Source organism: Impatiens glandulifera, chromosome 3, assembly GCF_907164915.1.
Source record: "Impatiens glandulifera chromosome 3, dImpGla2.1, whole genome shotgun sequence".
Taxonomy (NCBI): domain Eukaryota; kingdom Viridiplantae; phylum Streptophyta; class Magnoliopsida; order Ericales; family Balsaminaceae; genus Impatiens; species Impatiens glandulifera.
The window spans coordinates 6,540,960-6,568,587 of record NC_061864.1 but is presented as its reverse complement, the minus strand read 5'-3'; the positions used below and the strand labels follow the sequence as shown (position 1 = coordinate 6,568,587).

The 27,628-nt window shown below is 34.8% G+C and overlaps 2 protein-coding genes and 2 pseudogenes across 3 annotated transcripts; 1 reads left to right on the top strand and 3 right to left on the bottom strand.

Moving 5' to 3' along the window:
* The first annotated feature begins 403 nt into the window (after positions 1-403).
* Positions 404-23,549, top strand: LOC124928559 (post-GPI attachment to proteins factor 3-like). Of its 2 annotated transcripts, XM_047468799.1 has the most exons (6): positions 404-694; positions 2,628-2,862; positions 2,947-3,049; positions 22,626-22,719; positions 22,866-23,053; positions 23,128-23,549. In XM_047468799.1, the coding sequence occupies exons 1-6, from the start codon at positions 591-593 to the stop codon at positions 23,415-23,417; spliced, it is 1,014 nt and encodes a 337-aa protein (XP_047324755.1). In that variant the 5' UTR covers positions 404-590; the 3' UTR covers positions 23,418-23,549. The 2 variants fall into 2 exon arrangements, with proteins under 2 accessions (XP_047324755.1, XP_047324754.1); XM_047468798.1 differs by lacking the exons at positions 22,626-22,719; positions 22,866-23,053; positions 23,128-23,549 and adding exons at positions 3,290-3,477; positions 3,552-3,973 and having other exon boundaries at positions 406-694; positions 2,947-3,143.
* LOC124928561 lies at positions 3,974-5,140 on the bottom strand (annotated as a pseudogene).
* Positions 16,986-17,633, bottom strand: LOC124931478 (annotated as a pseudogene).
* A 5-nt stretch (positions 23,550-23,554) lies between the features above and the next one.
* On the bottom strand, positions 23,555-24,715 carry LOC124928560 (dehydration-responsive element-binding protein 1E-like). Its single transcript, XM_047468800.1, has one exon. It carries the CDS (start codon positions 24,673-24,675, stop codon positions 23,905-23,907), a length of 771 nt encoding a protein of 256 aa, XP_047324756.1. The 5' UTR covers positions 24,676-24,715; the 3' UTR covers positions 23,555-23,904.
* Positions 24,716-27,628: the final 2,913 nt, after the last annotated feature.

The following is a 27,628-nucleotide window of genomic DNA, read 5'->3' as shown; positions in this document are numbered from 1 at the left end:
ATATAAAATAAACATTTGAATAAAAGACATATTGCCTTAGATGCAATATTTTTAATGATCACCTCAATTATTCTAACATTCATCAATAAAATTATACTTGGATAATATTTTTGTATCAAGTAAATTAGAATATTCACCAAAATTAATTAGATTATTACCCATACAAATATATATTAAATTGAGAGAAAAGAAAAGTTTCATCAAAATTTTAAAAAAAGTATTGGGACATAAACTACTTTAAAAATATAAAAGTGGGGGCTTGAGTGCGCTTTGAGAAGTTAAGGTGAAACATTGGTACTAACGGTAAAATGAATGGGCTTTAACGACAAGTTAAATAAATAATGGGCGAAAGAAGTCGACGTTTCTTAAATATAAAATAAATAAAATAAAAATGGTATCTGTATCCCCTGACTCTGACTGACTGACTCCTCGCCGTCGCCCATTCGCCCTCACTGAGTTCATTACTTCCCTTCCGGCGGGCCAGAGGATCGATTGATCGATCGATCGATCGATCAATTACTTTTCTTCATTATAGATCTTTCTTTTCTTTCTATCTTCATACAACAAATTCCGTCTCTAATCTATCCTTTATGAATCGGATGGCACAATGTCGATTGTCTTTGCTTCTGTTCTACTCATGTTACCTCGCCGTTGCAATCCACGCAAGTGCTGGCGACGCCGATCCGCTTTACAGGCAAGCTTCTCTTCTCTTTTCTTCTCTTCTCTTCTATACTTTGTTAATATTTCATCGTTGACTACTTCTTCACACTTCGGATGTAAATAATACCGTCGATCTTTTCCTATTTCTTCTTAGTCTATTTACTTGATGCCAGTAATATGAAGCAGTCGCAATTAGTATAAAATGCTTGATAGATAAATGATGCTCTTCCGTCTTGCTGCAATTCTTTATTTGTATTTCCTTCAAAATAATAGGCTTCTTCATTTGTAGAAATTATTGGCACTCTTGATAGCTATGTATTTAGTTTTTCTGTGATATATAGTGGATTGCTATTGGTATAAAATTGACTTGTTGCAAAAGATTCTTCTTCTTCTTCCTAATCAAATCCTTGTAGTATTAAGCCAGATTGCTTGATTAGTTGTGTTACAGTACTTTGTTTCTTTGATTCCTTACAGTTTATAAAGGTGTACTTTATGTCATAATTGATGGTCCCATGCAAATACTGTAGAGTTCTTTCAGTTACTTCATATTCAATTTGGCTAGGTTTGCTTATTGATCTTGAAAATAAACTTGAAACTCCAGCTCAGACGTCCAGTTTAATGAAATTGCATATTGGAATTGATAATGAAATTGCGTATCATAATACCAAATTCCAAGTACAAACATTATAAACTGGCTGAGAAGATGAAGAGGTAAATGGTCCAAGCCAAATTAGAGCGAAGAGAGAATATAACATCACATAGATCCATTCTAAGGAAAGAAAGTTTTAAGAAAATATTATGAAATTTACAACTTTGTGATAATGGAACCACAAGGATTTGCTACTGATGGAAACAAAAAAAAGTATGAAAGATAATTAATGAATCTGCTTCATGGACTCATGCAAGGATCCCCAGGATGATACAATGTAATTGATGGGTTTTTTAATTAGTTAAGTTTCAGGAGGGACCTTCACTTTATGTCAAAGGATCAAGGTAAATATCAATATTGACTCTGTAGGTAACTAAGTGAATGACCTTATCTATATTAGGAGCAATGAGCACATGATGAAGACATTTGCTATTAATAATCTGATGCATTACTTCCTTGGAATAAAAGTAGATCCAGGAAATGTTGACATTTGTTTTCACAAAGAAAAGGATCAAAAGAAGCAGATGCCTATTCTACTAGAGTTTATTTGAAAGCTTGTTATGCATATGAATACTTAACTTTGCACTCATCATGCCCTGGTTGAGGAATTATTTTGTTTGCTTGGTACAATAAGGACTAAAATGAGATCTATCTAGATGACCACTTGCTTATCCAAAGGCTAGAAGCTAGTACCCATATGTCTCAGAATGTCCAGGTCATTACCCTGGAACCTAGATATGTTTTGTTGTTTTAGAACATTTTTTCTCTACCTAGAAGGCTGACTCTGTTACTTGACAATTTATTCCTTAAGCTCTGTTGTGGACTTCTACGATCTGGTAAATCTTTTTATTTTTGACGAGATGGAAGAGAAAATGAAACCTCGGCAATAAATGCCTTATTTCCCGTGATTGCAAAAGATTCTGATTATGTTACTGCATTTGTTGATTGCTTTCAACACTTCCAGGAACATCTTTTGGGAACTAGTTTCTTTCTATGTGTTATTAATTCAAGGTTTGTGGATTGATAAGCCTTAAATGAATCAAGTATTTGGTCATCCAATTATTTACCACTTACCTTGCATATTGAAGTTCCCTCTGATTTGCGGATAAATTTCATTAGTGATGATGGCTGTGTTTATTTGTTAGCCTTATTTCTTATCTTCCCATTATATTCAGTTCAATCTTTGATGTCCTTTCCCCTTATTGGTAACAGTTATTGAGGTTGAGATAGTTTTTTTCTTTCTCTTTTACAGCAACTGTCATTATATTATTGAAGTCTGTTTAACAATGGTTGATTTGTCATGATTTTTTTCTACCAGTAATTGTGTTGAGCAATGTCAGAAAACTGGATGCAAATTCTCTTCTGATGGAAAACCTATGGAAGGCCCTTGGTATCTGCAAGAACCAATGTACCTGCAGTGGAAACAATGGGACTGCCTTAGTGAATGCAGATACAACTGCATGCTTACCCTAGAGAAAAAGAGAAATAGCCTTGGTGGTATGCCTGTCAAATATCATGGAAAGTGGCCGTTCCAACGTGTTTATGGCATGCAGGTTTATTCATATTATATCTTTTCCCATTGTAGTATATATAATAACATGCTGCTTTTGCTTATCTTGAGAAAACATGATCTCTAGGAGCCTGTCTCTGTGGCACTGTCTGCTCTTAATCTTGCCATGCAATTTCATGGTTGGGTATCATTTTTCGTGTTGGTAAACTACAAACTTCCTTTGAGGCCAAATAAGAGTACATACTATGAATACACGGGCTTGTTACATGTTTATGCGATTTTTGCAATGAACTCTTGGTTATGGAGTGCTGTTTTCCATACCAGGTAAGTTTACTCAGCATTTGCTTTCTAATGAATAATTAGGGAGTTAGTTAATAGTAATCAGGTTGAATAGGATGATTTATGTTGGTGTTAAAAGAGGCAAATAGTTTGTGAAGCTTAACAACATTCATTCCGTTTGACTACGACAGAGATGTGGATTTGACAGAGAAGCTAGATTATTCTTCGGCAGTGGCCTTACTTGGGTACTCTCTTCTTCTCGCTGTACTACGAGCATTCAATGTGAGACTTGAGGCTGCCAGGGTAATGGTTGCTGCTCCGATAATTGCATTTGTGACAACCCACATCTTATACTTGAACTTGTACGAACTTGATTATGGTAAGTAAAGCCAGCCTCTTCATTTCTTCTTCTATTACGAATTTATGAGGCTGAGTGATTATAAAATGACACAGGATGGAACATGAAAATCTGCTTGGCTATGGGCATAGCTCAGCTTCTGGTGTGGGGAATCTGGGCGGTCATGAGCCGCCGCCACCCTTCAAGATGGAAGTTATTGGTGGTAGTTATGGGCAGTAGTCTGGCCATGCTTCTTGAGATTTACGACTTCCCTCCTTACGAGGGTTTTGTGGACGCTCACGCCCTTTGGCACGCCACGACGGTTCCCCTGACCTATATATGGTGGAGTTTTATCAAAGACGACGCCCAGTTCTGCACCACAAATCTGATCAAGAAGACCAAATAGTTATTCCTCTTTTTTCTTATTATTGATGATTGATTGATAGGATAAGTAATTCAATGTTCTTGCTATTTTCCACTTGTTTTCTTCATGTATAAATTTGTACTTCTCTATATTCTTCTTCAGTTGATTTTTGATCTCTCATTAATTACTGATCTAATAATTACGAAACTAGTATGGAGATTTGATCCCCTACATTCCTCTTAAAGTACGCAACATATACAACACCTTTATCCAGACCGTACTTATATCATTCAAAATCTATGTATAAGCACGGCCAAGGATAACGCTAGCGTTTGAATTTTCAGCAATCAAACGCTCTTCTTTCTCTCTCACACACACTCACTAGGATCACCTCCTTTTCATGGAGAGCTACTACAAGCTAGTAGTACAAAAGCACACTTATTTTTCACCTAAAAGTCCCACATAGTGACATGTTGACATCACCTACCCACCACGTCAGCTACTACAAATAGAAAAGCACGTTTTCCCCCTAAAAGTTCCATAGTGACACGTTGGCATCACCTTCCACGTCATCCGAATAAGAATGACTGTACTCTCCGACATTATTATAATTGTAGTCATAGTTATAGTTATTATTATTATTATTATAGTAGGAGTTATAAGGCGGTGGGGGCAGCATCATCCCTTCCGCCATATTGGCCATCAATCCCGGCATTCCAAAAACAGCCTCATCATCCACAAACATCTCTGCCGCCGCCGCAGTAACCTCCTCTGGATGATCAGCATTATTCCCAATTATGTTCTCCTCCTCCTCAACATTCACCATTAACATCCCACTACTCGACGGGCGGAATGCCTCAGCCGCCTCCAACGCCGCCCTCTGTATAACCTTCGGGTCGGTGGAATCCGGAATCCTCAGAGTCCGAGCAGAGTCAGCAAAGTTGAGACACGCGGACTTGCCCCTCAAGGCAAGAGCTGCCACGTCATGGGCGCGCGCAGCCATCTCCGCGGTTGGATATGTCCCCAGCCATATCCTCGACTGCTTACTCGGCTCCCGCAGTTCGCAAACCCACTTGCCGGAATCCCTGCGCCTCACTCCTCGGTAAACCGGGTGTCGGGTCTCCCTGAACTTCTTCCTGCCGGCCCGTTTTTTTCGGGTGGCTGGAGGCCAACATGATTTCGTCATGCGAGCCGGAGGTGCCTCCGCCGCCGCCGCCGTCGGAGTTGGGTGACAATGAATCGGAATCAGGGGATTCAAACTGGTGTGAATCGGAGGAGTAGTAGTGAGAGAAGAAGTCCATTGAAAAGAAACGGTTAAAGATTTTCAGTTAAGGAATCTAGTCAAAGTGGACACGCGTTTTTATATCATGAGAAAAAGAAATATATATATATTATAAGGCCTTGTACTTTTTATTTATTTATTTATATTTATTATACGCGAAGAACACGGTTAAGTTTAAAGCGCCAGCCTGGTACAGCTGGCGATTGTGATGGTGGCCCACTACCTATTGTTGCGAGAATACCACGTGTGATTTATTTTACATGCTGACGTGGTTGGCCACTTGGCCTATCTTTAATTTTCATTCTTTGGTCACCAAATCCACACAATAACTTTTATTTTATTTATTTTTTATATGAACCCGCATGTGTAAAAATATTATCAATTCAATTAAAAAAAATAATCTTTCCAATATTATTATATGGCGGTTTGGATTGTTTCTTCAGCGGAGGTAGTCGTTGTAGGGTCTCCTAACACAATATAGTATTAGTATTTTATTGAAAAAATTGAAAAAAATGGATTTTATTATATTGTCAACTATTTTACTTCTTTTGTAAGTTTCGTGTGTCAATGTGGAGGTCAAATTTTGTGTCTTCTTACATCTTTTGACTTTGAGGACTAGTTTCAAACTGCCCTCCCCTTTAAGGCAGAAAATAAAATAGATTAAGATACCTATGTATTATTAAGAGTTATTTTTAAAATATTATTCTTTCATTTTTTTTGAAATATAAAAATTATTTTAGTAATTCAAAATATTCAAAATCCAAACATTTTTTTTATAATTTTTTTTTATAAAAAATACACACTAAAAATCCCTAAATTACCAACATCAAACACGAGTTCTTTTGATTTGTACTTATTTGAAAAAAAAGAATTATGAATTCAAGATCTTATTTAATAAAAAATAAATTATTTAGATTAGATTATTAAAAAAATTATTTAACATTTCAATTATATAAAATAAATTAGGATTCATATAATAATTTTATTCATGATTTGATTGATAATAAAAAAAATCCAAACATTTAAATATTGATTTTATGTTGATTACTCTTAGACCTTGTTAGTTTTTGTTTTTATATGAAATATTAACATAGATTTACGTGTCAATATTTTTTATATTATTTTAAAAAATATATAAAAATATGTTTTAATATTTTGATATTAGTTATAATAATAATAATTAATTTTGATTAAATTTCAAATAACTTTTTTAATTTAAAATAATTAAATTAAAATTTGATTAAAAAATCTTTATTTTAAATGAATTAAAATAATTTATTTAAAAGATTATTTATTTTATAAGAGTCGCTAATTGATTTTTAAAATCATTAAAATTATACGTCCGCAAACGTATAATTGACCAGAGTCTCTTGTAGGTTCGATGTGTGGTGATACCCGGGAAAAATATTTTTGCACTATATTTTCCATACCCGTTAAAGAACGATTTTTACTTTATAAAGTCTTGCCTTTTGAAATTTTGGTTTTATAACGTTTTGTTTAATCAATTATTCTTCATGTCCTAGACATATCACAAGTTTTTCTTGTATTTAAAATTATTGAATAGTATTTAAATGCCGGTACCTAAGATTGATATCGATGATTTGATGAGGAAAATACCTGAAAAATATCAGTTAAAGCATTATGATCTACAAATAAATCACAAACATATCCTTATTAAAATATTTTTTTTGTAAAAATATTCTAAAATTATTTTGAAATCATTTTTTTTAGATTTTAAAAAATGGTTTGGGATTCTAAAATAAAAAAATTAATTTTGAAATTATAAAATTTAAACCAAATAGGCCCTAGGATCGGCCCTCTCGGTCTTGATTGCGATTTTCCTCGGTCGCGAGCTAAAACTCTTGGTTCTAGGTTGAGGTTCCTTGGTCAAGGTGCGGGAGGCTCTCTGTCTGGTGCGGGAGGCTCTCGGTCGGAGTGTGAAGAACTTTCGGTCATAGGTTAGAAATTCTCGGTCGGGTGTGAGATTCTCTGGTCGAGTTGTGAGGAGCTCTAGGTCCTAGGGTAGTAGTCTGAGGTGAGTTTCCTCGGTCGGGTCTAGGGAAGAGTTTGATTTTTTCGGTTCTAGATTGAACCATGGTTGAGCCCTCAGTCGAAGGTCAAGAACATCAAACTAGAGGTTTGATGTTTTAAACTGGGGCTTTAATCCTTTGATTCAAGGACATGAGAAACTTTACCCGGTCCTAGGGATCATTTATAACATCAACATGATGCATCATTCGATCGAAATGATGTCCCACTCAACTAAAACAACTTTGATTAAGAAACATGTTTTTGAGTTTTAAGGTTTGGTGAAGCATAAGAAGCTTGTCAATAGTTTCCTTATGTTTCATATGCTTGAATGAAACCAAAACATTAACACTGCATGTTTATTTTAACCAAATCAAAAAATATATTTTTTTTTATAAAAAAAATAGTTTTTGATCAAACATGATCAGGATGTCTTGGAATTGACTTGAATATATTCAAAACATCATTATAAACATAGTAGAAAGGTTTCTAGAATAGAAATCTGATTTTAGGAAATTTCAAAATCAAATTTTGGTATTTCTGATTTAGGTAGATTGGTTCTGTTTTGTTTTTATAGAAAGCTTACAAATAATCTTAAGATCATTTTCCAATCAAGAAATCAGATAATAAATGAATATATTTAACTAGTCGAACTAAAATGTAAAAATTTCAATTTAAACTTTTAGATTGAATTATAGTATGATTGGAAACTTATTGTGAGTTAGAGACCACTCCTTAACCCTTTTAGAAAATTCCTGAATGTTTGGATTTGAACTTTGCAGCCTTACACAAAATTTTCAAAATTTTAGAAAAGCATGAAGATCTTAAATGACGAATTTTTATTCGGGATTGATTGAGGGCTTGAGGATGGATCTCTTGCTTTCGGTTGATCGACCAAGTGGCTCGGATTCAAAAGACCATTAATGAAATTTTGTTTGATCTTTGGCCAGTTGCCCATATAGGCAATGATGCTGCCTCGGAGTATAGGGGAAATGGTCACCAGAGTAGTGTGATCATTTCACTTTTTGAACGAAGTAAAATGGTGGGAAAATGACAAAGTTCCATCTTTGAAAAATAAAAAGATGAAATTTGTTCTTATCTTTTTTGTCGTCGCAAAGAAGAAGACAAACTAGAAGAAACAATGTCTTTTCGGGCTAAAAAATGAACGCCTGATGCTCCGTCCACTTTTCGCACGCATTTGGACGTTCTGTTGCGTCTGGGCTAATGGCGCTGAAGCGCTAGCTCATTAGTTGATCCAGTGTTGTGCGGAAACATATATCTTTCTTCCGTTGCAGTGGGCTACGCGGTTGGCTAATGAGCGTTGGATGCTCATCTAATTGATTTGAGTTGTGTTGCACTGATCTCTTCTAATTTCGGTTGTAATAGATTTTGACCATTTTCTAGCCTTCGAAGCTTTTTTGAAATTAATTTTTTCAATATCTTTTTGCTCCATTTTCAAATAAATATGACATTTATTTTGCCCATTTATTTATTTTTAATTTTTTTTTTTTATGTTTTTCGGGTTTAATAAATAATTTATTTGAAATGAAATGGATATAACATTTATCCAAAATAATTTATTTTAGTTCCCTTTTATTTTCTTAAAATTATTTTAAGATAAAATGAGTAAAACATTTATTCCAAATTATTTTATTTATTTTTCTTGGTCAATACCTTAATTAACTTAGATTTAATTATTATAAAATTGTGAATTAAAATAATATGATATAAAATTGTGAATTGATAACAATTAAAAAGTATTTAATAATTGTAAATTATTTGTGTTTAATATAACATATCCATCCAAAGAAAGACAAACAAGTTGTAATAAATAAACTGATTGTTAATATACTATTAAAATAATAATAAGAATATACAGGTGCTTAATATAAGTTAGAAGTGGATAATGAAAGATAAAACCATAATAAAGTATTATTATTATTAATGAAACAGTAAACACGCAATCAACAGATTGCATACAACAGGCTATGATAAATTGTTGATTAAAAATGGAGCCAATAATTTGTTGGCAGTTGGCAGTGAAAGATTGAAGTAAATAAGGTTGACAGGTGGCAGTGTGGGGGAGTGTGACGTGGCAAAAACTGACAAAACGGTGCTTTCCATATCGTACGTTGAGAGTCAGTTAAAATCGCATGTACGGTATACATGACAGTTAATCGCTACCAGACAAATAATGGGCTTTTTCCGCGGAAACGTGTGGGACCATGTTTTCTACAAATCTCTTTTATGAGCTGTCTTTTAGACATGACATATTGATAATTATGATTTATGGATAATTCTTTTTTTCACTCTCAAATATTTTCATTTACTTTTTTTTCACTCTCAAATATATTTATTTACTCTTAAAATTATTAATTAATCATGAAAGCTACTGTTCTGCATTTTATTTTATATATATATTTTTTAAATCAAAGATCTACATTATTTCCTTAACAGGTTCAAATAAATTGACACCGATCACTATCTGAACTTTTTTTTGTAAAGTGCTCAGACAATAATAATAAATAAAACTATTTTAAGGTTTCTATAATGACATAAAACACCGAAAATAATTAATACAAACCACTATTGATGGATGAGTGACTATTTTTTTGTTCCAATGTTTTGTACAGAATTTATCATTATAACCTATTAGGATATATCAATTAAATTTAATCCATATTCAATTTTATTAAAAATGTTTTATTTTAAAATGATATGATCTAAAAAAATATGATTCAAGTTTCATTTTTCAGGCTAAGATATTTTGTATATAAAACAAGTTAAAATGTAGAATGTATAATGCAATTTCGTATTTCAAATAATATTGTAGAATGTAGTTAATTTGTTTACAACCGTAATTAATTTCAGTGCTTCATTAGGTGAAGTGATATTGAAAGTTCATTTTTTATGATTGAGGTAATGTGTCTAATCCTCAAAATCTTTTCATTACCAAATGTACATGTATTTATTTGATTAATTAATCTTGTGGTACAAAATTGAAACAAATTAACCTGGTTGTATGAATGTAATGAGTTATTTGAATAACTTTATTATTTTATAACGATTTGAAATATATATGGTAAATTGGATTGTGAGTTATTTGAAAATAAGTCGATCGAGATTAGACGAGGCCTAAGATATTATGATCAAATAATAAATGGCATGGAATGGGTCAGCAAATAATGAAAGGTAGGGGAAGATGGTTTTGTGGGAATGAATGATGGGTAGGTCGTATAATAAGGGATTTGTAGGGACAATTCTCAAGGTAAGTGAAAGTGAAAGCGATCTTTTACCTGTCAAAACCGAGTCTTCTAGTACCCACCCCTCCCCACAAACAATTAATGCATAACAAATATCTTTCTTTCTTCTTTATTTTTTTATACCAAAATTAGGAAAGTAAAAAAAAAACTATATACAGTTTTGATATTTGTAGATTCGGCTAACTAGTTTTCGATCGTTGTGTTGAAAAACCTTACAGCTCTGTAATTGACGTTATTTGTGTCTTAATTTGTTCATCTCATATATATTCTTATTTCACTCTCTCAAATAATACTTACTTTTTCATTAATTATGGATGAAATTAAAAAAAATTATTATCATAGAAGTGAAAATAGAAATCAATCTTAGGCTTTGTTTGACTAGTGTTATTGATGTGAAGCGAATAACATATATAATCACTTCACAGCTATTTTTTATTTACTATCTCGAACCAACCCAAGTGCTAATTCCAATTTCTTCATTCCAAATGTAAACCGAATTTTGAAAACCCAAAGTCAAGACCCGTATATATTGGCGAGTCAAGCGAAACAAGTATTTTACGCCCTTGATATGTCAGCCCGACCCGGTTGGAAGATTGTGACAAAAATAAAACCGCGGTTTACAAACATATAGTTCAGATTAATTAATTAGGTAGATTTATATTTTTTACTTTATATTCATTCTTATTACTATTTTATTTCAATTATTCACTCATTTTTATTAATGGTGTGCATTAAGAATGTCTGAAGGTCCTAAAACAACTTGGAAGAGTGTGAGGAAGACACCCAAGAAATTGGATAAAAGCTACCAAAACCTACTTGCCCAATCCGAATCCTTAAAGCACCGAGGATCGTCTTCTAGAGACCAACCACCTATTGCTGTGGTCCCGATAGCTACTGCTCCCCCAACAGACGAGGATGTTAAGGCTTCGGAGCTCCACGAGTTTATAGAGAGCACGTTTGCTGATATGGTGGATGACGATGAGGCTGAAGACGAGGGTCTCGAGGAGCCTATCGAGGAGGATGACGAGAAGGAGCACGGTTCCACTCCCGACCCATCATCGACAGGTAACTCGTTTACAAATTAGTTAGTGTTTTAATTGATTGACATATCTAATTATGATTTTGATAATTTTGAAGAATCTTCTGCCCGCAAGAGACGGGGGAAGAACAATAATATTGCGCTGTCTAAGAGGGTAGCGGGGACAATGATTCCTCTTACGTTTAGAGAGAAGGATGGGAGGCCAGGCGGTACAGACGTGGGAAGAACACGACGGTCTAGACATGTGGGGTCAATTATCCGGGACCCCGCAGCCGTCTCACACCATTTTCTAAAGTGGAAGGCTTTAAGTGCAGACCAATTGGATTCACTGTGGACTGCTATCAAGGTAATACTTATTACTTGATTATACATTACGTCATTAAATAATTATTTTTAACATTTGGATGTTATATTTTTCAAGTTCCGTTCGAAGCTACTAATGGTGATATTGAGTCTTTTCGAAACACCGGATTGGGACACGCCAATCAGATATGGGATAGATGTCGGTCAGATTTGAACAAAACATATATTCGTGTCCACAAAGGAGACGAGGCGGCGGTACTGGCTAATCCTCCACCAGACTACGATCGAGATGATTGGGAGTTTGTGTGTCGCAACCATTTCTTCACAGAAAAATTTAAGGTACGGTTTCATAATTCAAATAAAAGTTGATATTAATTAATCTAACTTCATTTTTTGTTTCAAATACAGAAAAACAGTCGTACAAATATTATTAACAGGAAGAAGCTGAAATTCCCACATCGAACGAGAAGTAGACCGTTTGCACAAATTGAAGAAGAGTTGGTAAGTACATTATTTGTAATAAATTAATCTAAAGATTGTTATTAATTATATAAATCATTTATTTCAACAGACGATTGAAATGGGACGGGCATCGTCTGTCATTGAAGTATTTAAGAAGACCCGTACCCCAAAACCGACAAAAGAAAACCCAACACCCGTCCCGAACGAACACGTGCAAGAGAAAATTGTAAGTGAATTGAATATGCCTAGTTTTTTATTATAGAAATGATACTTTATTTCAATTGTGCAGGTTGAGATGGAGGAGGTTGTTAGTAACGAACCGGGAATATCAGATTTTGAATTGACGGAGAGGGTGTTCGGACAACAAAAACACGGTGTAGTGTTCGGAATGGGATCAGGCGTCCGGCCCACACACTTTCGCGAGGATCGTCGAAGTGGAAACAGTTCACAGCGAAACAATGAGCGATTGTTAGAAGAGAATCAAATAATGAAGTTAAAGCTGGGGGAACTGGAGAAGAGAGATGAAGAAAGAAGGCGCAGAATGGAAGAAATGCAAGTGGAAAAGGAAGAAATTGTGACAAGAATGGAAAGTGAGAAGTTAGAGATGAACGCAAGAATGGAGAGAATCGAATTGTATATGAAGCAACAACCACCTCCTCCCCCCACAAGCTAAAGTTGTTTCGATTCAAAACATGTTTTCATTAGTAGTTGTGTCAATTTGAATTTATAACAGATTGTTCGGATTATTAGTTTGGTTGCGAATTTTGTAATGATAATGATCATTTAATGTGATCGTTTAATGTATGTGGCATTTCTTTTATTATTGATATATTGGTTTGGCTGAACAAGTTTTAGTTGCGAGGTTTTGGTTGCAAACAAAATAATCCGCACATTTTTAAAAATTTACGGGAAAAAATCCAAAGTAATATTGAAATCTCTAGGTTTTTCTTCAAATGGAAAAACCGAGAGTTATTTGTAAAACTCTCGTTTTTCCACAAAGAGGAAAACCGAAAGTTTTTCAATTACCTTTCGGTTTTACTCTAGGGTATCTAAACCGAAAACTCTACGATATCTCTCGGTAAATGCCCAATTGTTTTTAACGAAAGAGTCAATACCGAGGGATGGCGAGAGTTACCAAAACCTTCGGTAATGTGTCTATACCGAAAGTTATAGAGTCAAAAACCGAGAGTAAAAACTCTCGGTTTTGACCCCTTTTTCACCGGTGGTTGTTTCTTGCACATTACTTTGTTTATTTTTGTTTTGTAAATTTATATATACTATATTTTATTTTTATTTTTTTTTATGTTTGGGTTGCATTCTATTTATTGGTTTTATGCATCTTTTTTCAAAACTTTATTTTCCTATTTATTGATGAATATTTCTCAAAAAAAAAAAAGTAACCAAGCAACTTTAATACACATATAAATCCTGACTTCTTTAATATATATTAATAAGATAGCAAGTTTGGAGGACTCTACATTCTCAATTATTTCTCATAAATGAAAACACCATGACACAACAATAATATAATGACATAAAGAAATATAAATAATAAATAAAATTTAAGCCTAATATAAAAAGCACCCAATTCTTCTTTAATGGCCGGTTCTCTTTGAGTTTTAAAAAAAACTCAACCCAAATCAATTTTCAAATCAATCACTTCTCAACAATCACATCACTAAATTCATTAATCAAAATACTATAATACCCTCTATTTTAAATTATTATTTTTTATTTTACTTATATATATATCAATACCCTTTAAGTCTCCTTATCAAAAATAATCATCACCTCTTCAAAATTATCACCAATCATTATTTATTTTCTCCCTCTAGGTTTTTTAAAAAACTTGAATCCGAACAAGGCCTAAGCCCTCTAGGAAAATAACAATAAAAAAATTGGATTAATTCTCAAGTTTGAAAATTAGATATTTGACCTATAACATACATATATAAACCTTGGCCAATTCTTCAACGTATCAATATTAATCATAATATCAAATTTTGTAATGATAACTCATTTTTAGATTTTGGGCAATTTAGCCTATTTAAATAAGTTTGAGACTATATATTAAGTTGAACACAATAAAAATAACATTTTGGTTGATGAACCCTCCTCATATTCTACTTCTGCGTAGAGAAGGAAAATATATGGAGAGCTTTAGTCCGGCTTATTTTGGGCTAAGAGGCTACCAGCCTACAATGAAGGAAAATTTGAATGAATTTAATTTATTTATTTTATTATTTTGGCGGATGAACCCATCTTTATCTACCTCATCATTGTGAAGTGAAGGAAAATATTTCCGAGTTTTCAAATAAAAAATATATATAATTTAGGGGAGCTTGGTAGGCAATCATGAGGATCGTTTGAGCATCATATCAGCTTGTTTCAAGAAGTATTTTAAACATATGATATGTATAAAATAAACAGTACTCTTTTTTAAAAATCGCAGGACAAGCTATGAGATAATATACCGGTGAGTTTTGGATTGAAAATCACGACCAACGTTTACATGTGAATTGTCCAACTTCAATTGATCGTGCTTTTCACGCATTTATTTTAAGACTTTAAAAGCTTGTTTGGTTTGGGGTTATTTTAAAATCTTAGAGGGAGAAAAAAATAATGATTGGTGATGATTTTGAGGAGGTGATGATTATTTTTGATAAAAAAAAACTTAAAGGGTATTGATATATATAAATAAAATAAAAAATAATAATTTAAAATAGATAATATTTTAGTATTTTGGTTAATGATTTAAGTGATGTGATAGATAAAAAGGGGTGAAGTGATATTTGATTTTGTATGAGTTTTTTTAAAAACCTATACCGAATCAGGCCCAACTTTCAAGGCAATATGTACCCTTAATCAAGACATTATATTCAATTTCTAGTGACCTATACACTCTTATATGTAGTCTTCATTATAATTTCTATGTGTCTGACAATAACGACGGTAAATTATCGTCGTCATTGATGTTTCCCGTCACTAAAAAGTATTAGTGACTGTATACTTGGTTTGTTTAGCCCGGATAGATTTTTTTGATAAAGAATTAACCCGAGAAAATTTCAAATCCCGACTCCGCCGACGCCGCACCTGCATGTGAATGAATAACCACTAGTGATTTGGTTCAATCTCATCCTCAAATGCAATATGTAAATTAATTGATTGTTTTTTACTAACTCAAAAATAATATATTTTTCGGATATTATTAATTTATTTTATTTCTTTTGAAAAGAAAAAAAAGTTTCCAAAATATATAAATGGCGCTAGGGGAATTTGAGCAAATGACCCCACTGATAGGGCACAATAACCAATTGTGCAGGGATAATTTAAATAGCGCTGGTGACCCTCTTTTTTTAATGATAATTGTATTCTTGCGTAACGCAACTCTAGTTGCGTGAAGCAACCAGATTTTTTTTTTCAATTTTTTTTCGTCTCGCGATTGCGTAATGCGACTGGGGCATTTTCGTCCAAAAAAATTTTATAATTAAAATTTTTTGAAAAATAAAAAATTGCGTCACGCAACTGGGACATTTTCGTCCAAAAACAGTAAAAGGGGTCACTAACGCTTTTTTTTTTTTTTATCCTCTGCACTTTTTGTAATTCACCCATTTTTTAGGGTCATCTCCTCAAATTTCCCCAGGGACCATTTAAATTCTGATCCAATGGCGGTCTTGGTAAAGGTGGTGGTGATATATGAAAAAGAAGAAAGGAAGACCCTCCAAAAACAATCATTTTAATTTGTCCCCACTCCATAAAGAGAAAGTGTGAAGAACAAAATCTTATTTTTTACGAAACATGTCTCATTTCCCTCAATCATACAACACATACAGTCAAGGCCTAGTTTGATTCCTTCATATATATACATATATCAGCATTTAATTAATTTTTTAATATATATATATATAAGAGTAAACAAAGATATATAGAAGCTTTAATTTAGTAATTATATGCTGTCGACCTTAAATTACCTGCAATCGAAAATGATGGAATCAAACGTGGTGTTGATGAAACACGGTTGAAACCTTAATTCTTTCTACATCAGGAGCTTTGAAATTGATTTTTTATGGTTTTGTCTTTTAAATAATTAGTTTAAAAGGTTCTTCCCTATGAAAAAATATATATATATCAAAATACAAGTGAATCAAACTATGACTATGCCTTTATATATATATATATATATATATATATATATATATATATATATATATATATATATATATATATATATATATATATATATATATCAGATTCATTATTCAAAAGTGTCAACAACTACCATTATCTTCCAATAAATATTCATCAACAAACAAAAACAAATGACAGCACCTTTTATAATATATTATTATTTTTATTATTATATATATATGTGGGTCATCTTTAATATTTATATTATGTAAAATTTAAGGCTAGAAGATTCTAAACTCTTGGAGAAATGGGCAATATTCTAATATATATATTCACTCAATGTGTCTGAAATGCATCTTGCAAACTTCAGTTGGTCCCAATGCATTGCCAATGAACCAGCAGATTTTATGACACATTATTGTTGAGATTATTTTTTTTTTCATTTTCATTTTTCTTTGTGCTGATATAATATTTTAGAATATTCTTAATATAAAAAACAACAAACAAACACCCAAATGAGTTAATTTTATGGATATAAATCATGATCACATACGAAGCTCAATTAACGAAAATGAAACACACATGATATACAGTAGATGCTGATAGCCATATATATTTTTTGAAAATATATATATAGTGTATATGGGTTTTTAATTGAAATTAATTATGCATATTTTGTTTTTAAGGATAACTCCAAAGATCAGTTTCTTCGCCTGAGTTATCCTGCTGCTGCGGCGGCGTTTGTTCCATTCTGGGAGGGCTCACCAGCATTCCCTCTGCCATATCCTCCAGCAATTTCGGCATATTCAGCAGCCCTTCTTCATCAATAAACTCTTTCCTTGCCTCGTCCACGTCATCAATATCCGGCTTCAAGAGCAGGGTTTCTTCGCCGGCCGCCGCCACCGCCGTCGCCTCCGGTTTCATAAACCTAGTTGCCGCAGCTAAGGAGGCTGCAGCTCGTATATCAATAGCCGAGGGTGAAGCCGGAACAGGGTAGGATCGAAGAGATTCAGGAAAATTGAGTACGACTTCGTTTCCTTTGAGCGCTAGTGCCGCGACGTCGTATGCGGCTGCGGCCATCTCAGGTGTCGGATAAGTGCCAAACCAGATTCGTTTGGTCTTGCGTGGCTGTCGAATCTCGGAAACCCATTTCCCACTTCTCAGTCAGATGCCTCTGTATGTTTGGTGCTTTCCAGAGGCACCGCCGCCGGACGGCGAAGAAATGGCGGCGGACGACGAGGGTGGTAGCGATTTGGATTGTTGAGTTTGAGGAGGAGGGAGTTGTATAGAGAGAGAAGTGTTGGCCTTTGGGTCAGCCCAATTAGGCATTTAATAAAACAAGCAAAACCCTAAGAATGAGGAGAAAACATAGGAAGAAGAAGAGAAGGAGGCAGTAGATCTCTTACATTTTCACCTTCAGGTTTCAATCTCTTGTTATCTTATATCTAGACTAGCTTAAGTCTGAATGAATCTGGTTTCTCTGTTTGTATGTCTCAACTTTGGGTTTAAAATTGAGAAGAACATTTGTATCTGTTTCTTGTTTATAGTGAAATTTGCTGGTTGGCCCCGTGGTTTTTACCCTCCAGGTTGAGAGGGTTTTCCACGTAAATCTGGTGTTGTGTTTGATCTTCTGTTTTTGACTTGGATACCTGTGCATTTACACATCTCACATTGCTAGATTACAGTATAAAAATAATCTTCATTTCAAAATTCCCAACAAGTGGTATCAGAGCTGTTAGGTTTATTTTGAAGAGTGCTTTTGTAAGTTGAGATGGAAGGCAATAGCACAATGATCAGGTTGACAAATAATAACTGGCAGATTTGGAAATCCAAGATGGAGGATATCCTTTACTGTAAAAACTTGTATGAGCTAGTTGAAGGAGATAGTGCAAAGCCAAAAGAGATGGCTGAAGCTGATTGGATAAAACTGAATCGGAAAGCAGTCGGTACAATCAGACAATGGCTTGATGATAGCGTGTACCACCATGTAGCAAGTGAAAAGAGTGCACATGAGTTGTGGAAGATGCTGGAGCCATTGTATGAGCAGAAAACGGCAGGTAACAAAGCGTTTCTGATCCGAAAGTTGGTAAATCTGAAATTCAGAGAAGGTACAGGTGTTGCTGAGCATTTAAACGAGTTTTAGAGCTTGATTAATCAATTATCAAACCTTATTGCTATTGGGATCATTGTCTGACAGTTGGGAGACATTGGTTGTGACAGTTAGTAATGCAGCTCCGAATGGTGTGTTTACTATGAGTATAGTTACTAGCAGCTTGTTCATTGAGGAGACAAGAAGGAAGTCAACTAATACAAATAGTGCACAGGCCCTAGTCACAGAGAACATGGGAAGACCTGAACACCGACAACAATCAAGAGGCCATAGCAAGTCAAGAGGCAGATCAAAATCTAAGGGAAGAGAATGTTATCACTGTGGTAAAGAAGGTCACATGAAGAAAAATTGTAGAGCCTGGAAAAGACTACAAAATGAAGGCAAAAATCAGAAGAAAGATGATGCAAACAGAAATACCACAGCCACAGTAACTGTAGAGGATGTAGTTATTCTTTCTTGTGAAAAGGAACAATATCTGCATGTAGAAGATCACCAAGGAGTTGAGTGGATAGTTGATACAGGTGCTTGCTATCATGCTACACCGAATAAAGAGTTCTTCACCACGTACAAGGTTGGAGATCTTGGTACAGTGAAGATGGGTAATACTAGTCACTCAAGCATTGTGGGTATTGGTGACATTTATTTGCAGACAGAACAGGGGCATCGGTTAAAACTGAAAGATGTGCGCATATTCCTGATTTGCGTCTAAATTTGATATCAGGTGATGCATTGGACAAAGATGGATTCAAGCATTATCTTGGTGGTGGTGAATGGAAACTCAGCAAAGGATCAATGATTGTAGCAAAAGGGAAGTCGTGGCACTCATTGTACAGAACACATGTGAAGGTACTCAAAGATGATCTGAATGCAGTACAAGCTGAAAGCTCTCTAAATCTGTGGCATCAACGCCTTGGCCACATGAGTGAGAAAGGGCTGCGAATTCTGGTGAGGAAACTGCACATCCCCTCAACCAAAGATGATGTTCTGGATCTATGCGACTACTGCCCATTTGGTAAGCAACATCGAGTCTCTTTTAGTCAGACATCAGAAAGAAAACATAATGTGTTAGACTTGATTTATTCTGATGTGTGTGGTCCTTTTGAAGTGGAGTAATTGGGTGGCAATCAATATTTTTTAACATTTATTGATGATGCGTCTAGAAAGGTGTAAGTTTATTTTATAAGAACAAAAGACCAGGTATTCAATTACTTTCAAGAGTTCCATGTCATGGTCTTAAGAGAGACAGACAGTAAGTTGAAATGTCTTCGCTCTGATAACGGGGGAGAGTATACCTCCAAGGAATTTAAAGCATACTGTACCAAATATGGTATTCGACATGAGAAGACAGTGCCTGGAACTCCGCAGCACAATGGTGTGGCTGAGAGAATGAATCGCACCATTGTAGAAAAGGTGAGATGCATGCTGAAGATGGCAAAGTTGCCAAAACAGTTTTGGGGAGAAGCAGTTCGCACAGCCTGCTATCTCATAAACAGGTCGCCATCTGTTCCTTTGAAATTCGAGATACCAGAAACAGTATGGTCTAAGAAGAATGTTTCATACTCACATCTAAGGGTGTTTGGATGCAAAGCATATGTGCATATTCCAAAGGAACAAAGATCCAAGTTGGATGATAAAGCAACTCCATGTATTTTCCTTGGATATGGAAATGAAGAATTTGGGTACAGGTTATGGGACTCAGAAAATAAGAGAATTGTCAGGTGTAGAGATGTTGTGTTCTTTGAAGGTCAGATAGGGATAAGTCCAAAAATCAACGAGAATTCAGAGAGGGTTGATGAGTTCATAGAACTCATACCAGTTCCTTCATATGTACAGTCAGCAGTAACAAATGAAGATGAACATGATGAAGAAGTTACTGAAGAAACTTCTGACATGAATGGTAGTAATGATGATGATATTGTTAATGATGCTTCTATGCAGGGGGAGCAACATCATCAAGTGGAGCCAGAAGAGCCCCCAAGTAAGAAGATCAGAAAAAGAGCACAAACCTTCTAAAAGATACCCTTCTTCAGTGTATATCCTGTTGACAGAAGAAGGAGAGCCAGAAAGTTTTCAGGAGGCACAAGCTCATAAAGACAAAGTTAAGTGGCATGATGCAATGAAAGACGAGATGAAGTCATTGCAAGAAAATGACACATATGAGCTTGTGGAGCTTCCTAAGGGCAGAAAGGCCTTGAGAAATAAATGGGTGTTCAAGCTAAAGAGAGATGAAAATGGAGAACTTATGAAGTACAAAGCCCGACTGGTTGTAAAGGGTTTTGGACAGAAACAGGGCATCGACTTTGAGGAAATTTTCTCACCAGTGGTAAAGATGAATTCCATTCGTGCAGTGTTAGATCTAGTATCTGGCCTAGATCTTGAACTTGAACAACTTGATGTAATAACTGCATTCCTTCATGGTAACCTTGAAGAAGAGATCTATATGGTGCAACCAGAGGGATTTGAAGTGAAAGAAAAAGAGAACATGGTTTGCAAATTGAAGAAGAGTCTATATGGTTTGAAACAAGCCCCGAGACAGTGGTACAAGAAATTTGACTCCTTTATGATGAGTCATGGGTACCAGAAAACCAAGGCAGATCCATGTGTTTTCTTCAAAAGATTTTCTAATGGAAAATTTATAATCCTTTTACTTTATGTTGATGATATGTTGATTGCAGGACAGGATGCTTTGTTTATAGCTATGTTGAAGAAAGAGATGTCCAAGACATTTAAAATGAAAGACATGGGTCAAGCACGTCAGATATTGGGCATGAAGATTACTCGTGATAGAAAGGCTAAGAGACTTTGGTTGTCACAAGAGAAGTACATTGAAAGGATGCTTGAAAGATTCAACATGCAAGGAGCAAAGAAAGTAAGTTGTCCACTTTCTAGCCATTTGAAATTGAGCAAGAAGTTGTGTCCATCAACAGAAAAAGAAAAGGATGAAATGTCAAGTGTGCCATACTCCTCAACTGTAGGGAGTTTGATGTATGCAAAGGTTTGCACTAGGCCAGATATAACTTATGCATTCGGTGTGGTAAGCAGATTCCTTTCTAATCTAGAAAAACAACATTGGGAAGCAGTGAAATGGATTCTTAGATATCTAAGAGGCACTTCCAATTTGTGTTTGAGTTTTGGAAATGGTGAACATGTGCTAGAAGGTTACACTAATTCTGACATGGCTGGAGATCTGGATCACAGAAAATCCACTTCAGGTTATGTGTTTACTTTTGCAGGGGGAGCCGTGTCATGGCAATCCAAATTGCAGAAATGTGTGGCTTTGTCAACCACAGAAGCAGAATACATTGCAGTCACTGAAGCTGGTAAAGAGCTATTGTGGTTGATTAGATTTCTCTTGGAGCTTGGTATGCAACAAAAAGATGCAGTTGTTTTCTGTGATAGCCAGAGTGCTATAGATTTGAGCAAAAATGCTACATATCATTCCAGAACTAAGCATATTGATGTGAGATTTCATTGGTTAAGAGATGCAATAGAAAGCCAACAGATGAAGCTGAAGAAAATTCACACTGATAAGAATTCATCAGACATGTTTACGAAGATAGTTCCAAAAGACAAGTTTGAGCTTTGTTGTCGGCTTGTCGGCGTGAATACGAAGTGATGACTTGAAGATCGGTGTGCCTCTCTCCGTGGGCTAGAGGGGGAGATTGTTGGGCCTTTGGGTCCAGCCCAATTAGGCATTTAATAAAACAAGCAAAACCCTAAGAATGATGCTCATTCTATCACTTCTAGAGAGAGAAGTCATTCTGCAAAGAAGAGAAGAAACAGAGGAGAAGAAACATAGGAAGAAGAAGAGAAGGAGGCAGTAGATCTCTTACATTTTCCCCTTCAGGTTTCAATCTCTTGTTATCTTATATCTAGACTAGCTTAAGTCTGAATGAATCTGGTTTCTCTGTTTGTATGCCTCAACTTTGGGTTTAAAGTTGAGAAGAACATTTGTATTTGTTTCTTGCTTATAGTGAAATTTGCTGGTTGGCCCCGTGGTTTTTTACCCTCCAGGTTGAGAGAGTTTTCCACGTAAATCTGGTGTTGTTTTGTTCTGTGTTTGATCTTCTGTTTTAGACTTGGATAACCTGTGCATTTACCCATCTCACATTGCTAGATTACAGTATAAAAGTAATCTTCATTTCAAAATTCCCAACAAGAAGAGGGATTGGTTTTCGTGTTGGAAAACTACAAACTTCCTTTGAGGCCAAATAAGAGTACATACTATGAATACACGGGCTTGTTACATGTTTATGCGATTTTTGCAATGAACTCTTGGTTATGGAGTGCTGTTTTCCATACCAGGTAAGTTTACTCAGCATTTGCTTTCTAATGAATAATTAGGGAGTTAGTTAATAGTAATCAGGTTGAATAGGATGATTTATGTTGGTGTTAAAAGAGGCAAATAGTTTGTGAAGCTTAACAACATTCATTCCGTTTGACTACGACAGAGATGTGGATTTGACAGAGAAGCTAGATTATTCTTCGGCAGTGGCCTTACTTGGGTACTCTCTTCTTCTCGCTGTACTACGAGCATTCAATGTGAGACTTGAGGCTGCCAGGGTAATGGTTGCTGCTCCGATAATTGCATTTGTGACAACCCACATCTTATACTTGAACTTGTACGAACTTGATTATGGTAAGTAAAGCCAGCCTCTTCATTTCTTCTTCTATTACGAATTTATGAGGCTGAGTGATTATAAAATGACACAGGATGGAACATGAAAATCTGCTTGGCTATGGGCATAGCTCAGCTTCTGGTGTGGGGAATCTGGGCGGTCATGAGCCGCCGCCACCCTTCAAGATGGAAGTTATTGGTGGTAGTTATGGGCAGTAGTCTGGCCATGCTTCTTGAGATTTACGACTTCCCTCCTTACGAGGGTTTTGTGGACGCTCACGCCCTTTGGCACGCCACGACGGTTCCCCTGACCTATATATGGTGGAGTTTTATCAAAGACGACGCCCAGTTCTGCACCACAAATCTGATCAAGAAGACCAAATAGTTATTCCTCTTTTTTCTTATTATTGATGATTGATTGATAGGATAAGTAATTCAATGTTCTTGCTATTTTCCACTTGTTTTCTTCATGTATAAATTTGTACTTCTCTATATTCTTCTTCAGTTGATTTTTGATCTCTCATTAATTACTGATCTAATAATTACGAAACTAGTATGGAGATTTGATCCCCTACATTCCTCTTAAAGTACGCAACATATACAACACCTTTATCCAGACCGTACTTATATCATTCAAAATCTATGTATAAGCACGGCCAAGGATAACGCTAGCGTTTGAATTTTCAGCAATCAAACGCTCTTCTTTCTCTCTCACACACACTCACTAGGATCACCTCCTTTTCATGGAGAGCTACTACAAGCTAGTAGTACAAAAGCACACTTATTTTTCACCTAAAAGTCCCACATAGTGACATGTTGACATCACCTACCCACCACGTCAGCTACTACAAATAGAAAAGCACGTTTTCCCCCTAAAAGTTCCATAGTGACACGTTGGCATCACCTTCCACGTCATCCGAATAAGAATGACTGTACTCTCCGACATTATTATAATTGTAGTCATAGTTATAGTTATTATTATTATTATTATAGTAGGAGTTATAAGGCGGTGGGGGCAGCATCATCCCTTCCGCCATATTGGCCATCAATCCCGGCATTCCAAAAACAGCCTCATCATCCACAAACATCTCTGCCGCCGCCGCAGTAACCTCCTCTGGATGATCAGCATTATTCCCAATTATGTTCTCCTCCTCCTCAACATTCACCATTAACATCCCACTACTCGACGGGCGGAATGCCTCAGCCGCCTCCAACGCCGCCCTCTGTATAACCTTCGGGTCGGTGGAATCCGGAATCCTCAGAGTCCGAGCAGAGTCAGCAAAGTTGAGACACGCGGACTTGCCCCTCAAGGCAAGAGCTGCCACGTCATGGGCGCGCGCAGCCATCTCCGCGGTTGGATATGTCCCCAGCCATATCCTCGACTGCTTACTCGGCTCCCGCAGTTCGCAAACCCACTTGCCGGAATCCCTGCGCCTCACTCCTCGGTAAACCGGGTGTCGGGTCTCCCTGAACTTCTTCCTGCCGGCCCGTTTTTTCGGGTGGCTGGAGGCCAACATGATTTCGTCATGCGAGCCGGAGGTGCCTCCGCCGCCGCCGCCGTCGGAGTTGGGTGACAATGAATCGGAATCAGGGGATTCAAACTGGTGTGAATCGGAGGAGTAGTAGTGAGAGAAGAAGTCCATTGAAAAGAAACGGTTAAAGATTTTCAGTTAAGGAATCTAGTCAAAGTGGACACGCGTTTTTATATCATGAAAAAAAGAAATATATATATATTAAAAGGACCTTGTACCTTTTATTTATTTATATTTATTATAAGCGAACACGGTTAAGTTTAAAGCGCCAGCCTGGATTCATCTACAGCTGGCGATTGCGATGGGCCACTACCTGTTGTTGCAAGATTAACACGTGTGATTTATTTTCATTCTTTCTTTGGCCAGCAAATCCCCACGATAACTTTTATTTTATTTATTTTTTATATGAACCCGCATGTGTAAAAATATTATCAATTTAATTAAAAAAAATTAATCTTTCCAATATTAATATGGACACATTAGATGACGATTGGATTGTTTCTTCTGCGGAGGTAGTAGTCGTAGGGTCTCCTAAGACAATATAGTATTAGTATTTTATTGAAAAAAAAATATATATTTTATTTTATTGTCAACTATTTTACTTCTTTTGTAAGTTCCGTGGGTCAATGTGAGGTCAAATTTTGTGTCCTCTAATGTCTAGTTATTTTCTAACATCTTTTGACTTTTAGGACTAGTTTCAAACTGCTTCCCATTTAAGGCAGAAAATAAAATAGATTAAGATACCTATGTATTATTTAGAGTTATTTTAAAAATATTCTTCTTTCATTTTTTTTTAATTTAAAAATTTGAAATATAAAAATATTATAGTAATTCAAAATATTCAAAATTCAAACATTTTTTTTTGTAATTTTGTTTATAAAAAATACCTACTAAAAACCCTCAAATTACCAACATCAAACGCGATATCTTTTGATTTGGAGTTATTTAAAAAAAATGAATTATGAATTCAAAATCTTATTTAATAAAAAATAAATTATTTAGATTAGATTATTAAAAATTTATTTAGCATTTCAGTTATATAAAATAAATTAGGATTAATATAATAATTTTATTCATGATTTGATTGATAATTAAAAAAATTCAAATATTTAAATTTTGTTTTTATGTTTGTTAGACTTGAAACTTGTTATGTTTTTTTTTTTTTTTAAGATTTATATTAAAAATTTTAAGATTTACGTGTCAAAATACATTTTTAATAAAACAAGTTTTTAAAAGAAGAATAATTAATTTTTATAAAATTTCAAATAATCTTTTAGATTTAAAATAATTAAATTAAAATTTGATTAAAAAATATATATATTTTAAATTAATTAAAAATAATTAATTTATAAAATTATTTATTTGAGAAGAGTAGTTAATTGATTTTTAAAATCATTAAAATTATACGTTTGCAAACGTATTTTTGACCAGAGTCTCTTTTAGGTTCGATGTTTAGTGATACTCGGGAAAGACTTTCGCACTATTCTTAGTACCCGTTAAAGAACGATCTTAACTCTTTCAAGTCTCTACTTTTGAAAAATTTGTTTTATTACGTTTTGTTTAACCAATTATTCTTCAGGTGCTAGACATTATATAAGTTTTTTTGCATTTAAAATTGTGGAATAATATTTAAATGATGTTACCTAAGATTGATGTCGATGATTTGACGAGGAAAATACCGAAAAAGCATTAGTTAAGGCATTATGATCTAAAAATAAATCATAAATAGATCCTTATCAAAATATTTTTTATAAAAATATTTTGAAATCATTTTTATTTTTTCAGATTTTAAGAAAATGGATTGGGATTCCAAAATTTTAAAATAAATTTTAAAATTATAAAAGTTAAACCAAACAGGCCTTAGGACCGCCCTCTCGATCTTGATTACGATTTACTTCGGTCCTGGGCTACAACCCTCGGTCCTGGGTTGAGGTGCAGGAGGCTCTCGGTCGAAGTGTGAAGAGCTTTCAGTCATAGGCTAGGAATTTTGGTCGGGTGTGAGATTCTTCGGTCGAGGTGCGAGTAGCTCTAGGTCTTGGGGCTAGTCTGAGGCTATGTTTCCTCGGTCGGGTCTAAGGAAGGGTTTGATTTTTTTGGTTCTAGATTGAACCCTGGTTGAGCCCTAGGTCGGACGTTAAGAACATCAAACTGGAAGTTTGATATTTTTAATTGGGCTTACTTTGATTCAAGGACATGGGAAACTTCACTCAGTCCTAGGGATAATTTATAACATCAACCTGATGCATCATTCGATCGGGATGATGTCCCACTCAACTCGAACAATTTTGATAAAAAAAATATTTGAGTTTTAAGGTTTGGTGAAGCATAAGGAGCTTGTCAATAACTTCTTTATATTTCATATGGTTGAATAAACCAAAACACAAACACTACATTGCATGTTTGTTTTAATCAAATCAAGAAATGAAATTTTTATTTTTATAAAAAAATTAATTTTTGATCAAACATGATCTGGTTAACTTAAAATTGGCTTGAATATATTCCTAACATCATTAGAAACATATTAAAAAGGTTTTTGGAACCGAAACCCGATTTTCTCATTTTGAGAAATTTCAAAATCAAATTTGGGTATTTCTAATTTAGGTAGATTGGTTCTATTTTGTTTTTATAGAAAGTTTACGAATGATTTTAAGATCGTTTTCTAATAAAAAAAATTAGATAATCAAGGAATATATGAAACTGGTCGAACTGAAATATAAAAATTCAAATTTAAACTTGTAAATTGAATTATAGTATGATTGAAATCTTATTGTGAATTATAGAACATTCCTTAACTCTTTTAGAAAGTTCCTGAATGTTTGGATATGAACTTTGCAGCATTACACGTGGTTTTTAAAATTTCAGAAAAGCTTGAAGATCATCAATGACGTATTTTTGTTTGGGATTGATTGATGGCTTGTGGATGGATTTCTTGCTTTCGGTTGATCGATCAAGTGGCTCGGATTTAGTCAAAAGATCATTAATGATATTTTGTTTGATCTTCGACCAGTTGTTTGTATAGGCAATGATGCTGCCTTAGGGTGTAGAGATAATGATCACTAGAATA